The sequence below is a fragment of the Rutilus rutilus genome (assembly GCF_951802725.1).
Source record: "Rutilus rutilus genome assembly, chromosome: 4".
Taxonomy (NCBI): Eukaryota; Metazoa; Chordata; class Actinopteri; order Cypriniformes; family Leuciscidae; genus Rutilus; species Rutilus rutilus.
In genome coordinates this window covers 30,769,269-30,773,959 of record NC_140212.1, presented here as the reverse complement: position 1 = coordinate 30,773,959, position 4,691 = coordinate 30,769,269, and the positions used below count along the sequence as shown (strand labels likewise).

At 38.5% G+C, this 4,691-nt stretch overlaps 1 protein-coding gene across 1 annotated transcript; it reads left to right on the top strand.

Moving 5' to 3' along the window:
- Positions 1-565: 565 nt before the first annotated feature.
- LOC311289815 (uncharacterized protein) lies at positions 566-3,360 on the top strand (the record flags this gene model as incomplete). The annotated part of the gene is made up of 4 exons (XM_084408060.1): positions 566-1,015; positions 1,089-1,134; positions 1,275-1,366; positions 3,246-3,360. Exons 1-4 carry the CDS (start codon positions 627-629, stop codon positions 3,358-3,360), a joined length of 642 nt encoding a protein of 213 aa, XP_084264186.1. The 5' UTR covers positions 566-626.
- Positions 3,361-4,691: the final 1,331 nt, after the last annotated feature.

Sequence of the window (4,691 nt, the reverse complement as noted above, 5' to 3'; positions counted from 1 at the left end):
AAGGGTTATTTATCACTAATAACAGAGAGGAGCAATATTACAGAGATAGTATAGTAGGTAAAATAAGCTCTTAGAGTACATGTAACGTTAGGTGCTTAAAGAAGACAGTTGTTAAGGAGGTCATCACTGCAGCCTGTAGCGCGATGAGATAGGGCTACATAAAAGAATGAGCAATTTTAAGTGTTGACTTCCTAACAGCCGTGTTACGTGCACTGTATGTTAATACACAGGTCATGTAATATAAGTGTTCACTGTTTAAGTATTGAAGTCATATTTCATTTATCACTAATAAAAGATTGAATTTTGTCTAAGTAATATTAATGTCAGAGTAATTTGACTTACAGGGACCGCTGATGACGCACCTACTGGAACGCCTCAGGTCACGAATAAGTGCAGTTTTAGATGGTCATCAGCTGGACTTGGACTATTTTCAGTATGTTATCAATCAAGAAGTGTTTATTTTGTCATCAGCCTCCACTGTCTTTGATGTGCCAAATGATATTTTGGAGACCCTCATGGATTTGCAATAAAAAATTCATGCAGCTCTTTCCCAAGAGGTGGCCCCAGTTCTTACAAGGGAATGTGGTGGTGGACGAGGTCGACCTAAGTTTATTGTTTCCGAGGAAATGCTGTCCCGTCTCATAGAGATGTCTTTACCAGTTTCCTGTATTGCGAACATTTTAGGAGTAAGCCAGTCAACAATCTTCCGCCGAATGCGTGACTTGGGTTTATCTGTAAAAACTACATATAGCACCATGTCTGACAATGAATTGGATAATGCCATTTTGGCCATCAAAAGAAGACTACCAAATGCTGGATATAGGATGATAAAAGGCTGCCTGCAAGCAGACGGACACAGAGTTCAATGGAACCGCATAAAAGAATCCATGCACAGAGTGGATGCCCCTGGAATTCTGGAAAGGATGACCCAGCTGGGGTGTATTGTCAGGAGGTCATATTTTGTTCAAAGTCCACTGTCCTTAGTCCATATTGACACGAACCACAAGCTCATAAGGTATGGTCTTATTTTTTACCTTCGAAAGTGTAATGTTATGCAATATTACGTTTAACATGGTTTTACTTTGAAGGTACAACATCATCATATTTGGTGGGATAGATGGGTTCTCACGAAAGGTAAACACATTTATTTCCAACCCAGTGGAATCTATCTATCAATCAATAATATTACTTATCTATCTATAATCTGACTATCTATCTGTGTTAGAATGTATTGAATGATTTAATGTATTACATTTATTTGTTTTTTGGTATAGATCATGTACCTGGAACCAGCAACAAACAACCGTTCAAGCACTGCCTTATCATTCTTTCTCCAGTCTGTGCAAAAACATGGCTGGCCTTCAAGGTAGGAGAAAATTGTTTTTCTGTTATCACTTCCTTGCGTTTAGTTAAACCCTCATCCGAGAGGCGGTATTAACATTTAGTGACATGGCATCTGACGCACAGAAGCCAATGGCACATGTCACGATGCGTATTGGCACATCCGGTGGCACATCCGGTCTTCATTGGCATGTGCCAATGGATAGTGGCATGTGTCACTGACATTATTGGCATGTGCCAGTGGTGGATAGTGGCATGTGTCACTGACATCGCGACACACTGACACTGACACCTGACTGACACATAGTTGCGGAACATGTCACCGTGTTGCGACACCTCCAGTAGTGACTGACAGATTAATCGAACACCTATAGCCTACTGACGTAATTGTTGCACAAAATCCTAAATAAATAGCCTAATTTTGTGATATTTAAAATATCAATTAAACGAATTAAAGTGCATTAATATTTTTTCAAACGTGTTATTTGTGTCACGTCTGTATTTGATTGGTATGTGCCACTGAATGTTTTGTAATACCAGTGCTACTTTATGTTGTTTATCTCGCAAAGTCACAAACTGCCCATTCTAGGAAAGACACGAAATAAATCAATCATGGGTCACTACGAATAACGTATTAACAGTCGCGCCCGTTACTGTAAACCTTTATTTTTGCGTGATGCTGCACGGACGCACACCAGTAGGTGTCAGTATAAGTGAGTGTAACACTGGCCAGCGCAAGATTCTCATCTCATCTGGCCAGTGTTACACTCACAATTGATATTTTAAATATCACAAAATTAGGCTATTTATTTAGGATTTTGTGCAACAATTACGTCAGTAGGCTATAGGTGTTCGATTAATCTGTCAGTCACTACTGGAGGTGTCGCAACACGGTGACATGTTCCGCAACTCGGTGTCAGTCAGGTGTCAGTGTCAGTGTGTCGCGATGTCAGTGACACATGCCACTATCCACTGGCACATGCCAATGAAGACCGGATGTGCCAATACGCATAGTGACATGTGCCATTGGCTTCTGTGCGTCAGATGCCATGCCACTTAATGTTAAAACTGCTACTGGCCCTCATCCCTCAGGTCATTTTGACCCAAAACTGATTTTCCAGTTTATAAAAATCGTGTGTTGATCGTACCGGTCTAAGATTTCTTTACTTTTGTCATACTTGCACCAGGAATACACACACACACACACACACACACACACACAAAACTGAGTGGATTTGAGGAGTTTAAATGGGTGCAATAAAAAAGTAACAAAAGGGTCCCTCGTGGGTCATTTTGACCCACATAGGAATGAATGGAATGTACGAGAATTTTTTTTTTTTTTTTTATATATACAAAATCTGAGACAAAGATTTATACCCAAATGAAGGGCTGAGACTACAGAATATCCCCAATGCAGAAAACACGCATGATACACACACTCCAATAGAACATATTATAATGTGTCATGTTTCTGCTGGGATATGACTCATTTTTCCTTTTTTTTTTCTTTTTTTTTTTACTTAACAGTTACATTTGAGAGACTGAGTTTATATCAGTTATATATTTTTTTAAATATACTTATATTTATGAAATTGTATGAATGTACACACATGTTTAGGTTCTAATTCAGCTAGATTTTTTTAATGTAAAAAAAAAAAAAAATCCAGAATAAAAGGTAAATATAATAAAAATCACCCAAAAATAATAGAAAAACCTACATAAATATTTAGAAATAAATTATAAAAATGGAATTAAGATTTCTGGCCCTCGGGTCATTTTGACCCAGGAAGGACACTTCTGTTATAGGTTCGGGAGGGACAGATGAGTAAACATGTTTATTTGTATTTTCTTAACATTATGGCAGTCAAGCAGATTTAACCTCTCCCTTCACCCCTCCATTTCAGGGTCCGGGGTGATGAAGGTGTGGAAAATGTGGCAATTGCCGAAACCATGTTTCGTGTGAAAGGGACTGGAAGAGGAAGCTTCATTTCTGGGAAAAGCATACATAATCAAAGGTAATAAACAAGTTAAAGGGATACTCCACTTTAAAATGAAATCTCTGTCATCATATACTCACCCTCATGTTGTTTCAAACCTGTATGAATTTCTTTCTTCTGCTGAACATAAAGGAAGATATTCTGGTCTCACTGACTTTCATAGTGTATATATATTTTTTCCTGCTATGGAAGTCAATGAGACCAGAAACTGTCTGGTTACTGATATTCTTCTAAATATCTTCCTTTCTGTTCAGCAAAAGAAAGAAATTCATACAGGTTTGAAACAACATGAGGGTGAGTATATGATGACAGAATTTTCCTTTTAAAGTGGAGTATCCCTTTAAGATGTCACACTACCGTGTAATTTATAATTTTTAATTGATACATTTTGTATTCTCTAGAATTGAACGCCTGTGGCGAGACGTCTGGGTCAGCGTAACACAGCTGTATTACGAAATACTTCACAGCCTTGAGGAAGATGGCTTTTTGGACTTGTCAGATTCCCTTCATGTGTTTTGTGCACATTATGTCTTCCTCCCACGTCTGAAGCGTGACCTCCACAGTTTTTCTGAAGGCTGGGACAATCATCCATTACGGTCTGAAAATGGGCTCACCCCTAACCAGATGTGGATAATGGGACACATGCACAACTCATCTGGAGACAATGAAGAGAGTTTTCAGGTTTGTTTTTTTTTAATTGATTTTCTATGCCTTCAAGTTATACTGTCAAATTGTGCTTTTGCATGATGCGTGAAGTAATTAAAAAAAAAAAATTCATTTAAGAATTTGGAACTGTTTGGAACCGACTGGGAGACGTTTGATAGTGTGACAGAAGATGATGTTGGAGTTCATGTTCCAGAAATTGAGTGCCCACTCACTCCTGCTCTGATGGAAACAGTAAAATCCATCTTTAATCCTCTTGCAACATCTGACTGTTATGGCAGAGATATTTATACATCTTTGGTTCATTATTTTGAAAGTCTTTAAAATACACGAACAACTGTGTGAGACCATTGTAAACATTTATTTAGCAAATTGTGTATATATTTGGAAAACTGTAACAAAGCAGCACAATGAATGATGAAAATTTATTTGTAAATAAATTCAGAACAGTTAATGATTTTGAGTTCCCTATCGTCCGGTCACTACGACGTACGTCGTGGTGAACGACGAATAGGAATCTCGCTAGAGAGGCCAATCTACTTCGAGTGAAACTAAAACAAGCCAATACACATTGGCGTGCAATCATTTGCATCAGCTGCGCAGCCTCGCAGCGCGGGTATTTAACGAGCAGCTGGTGTGATTGCACTTCAGCTTTTTGCTTCGGAGCCAAGCACTTCGATGCGTTCTACA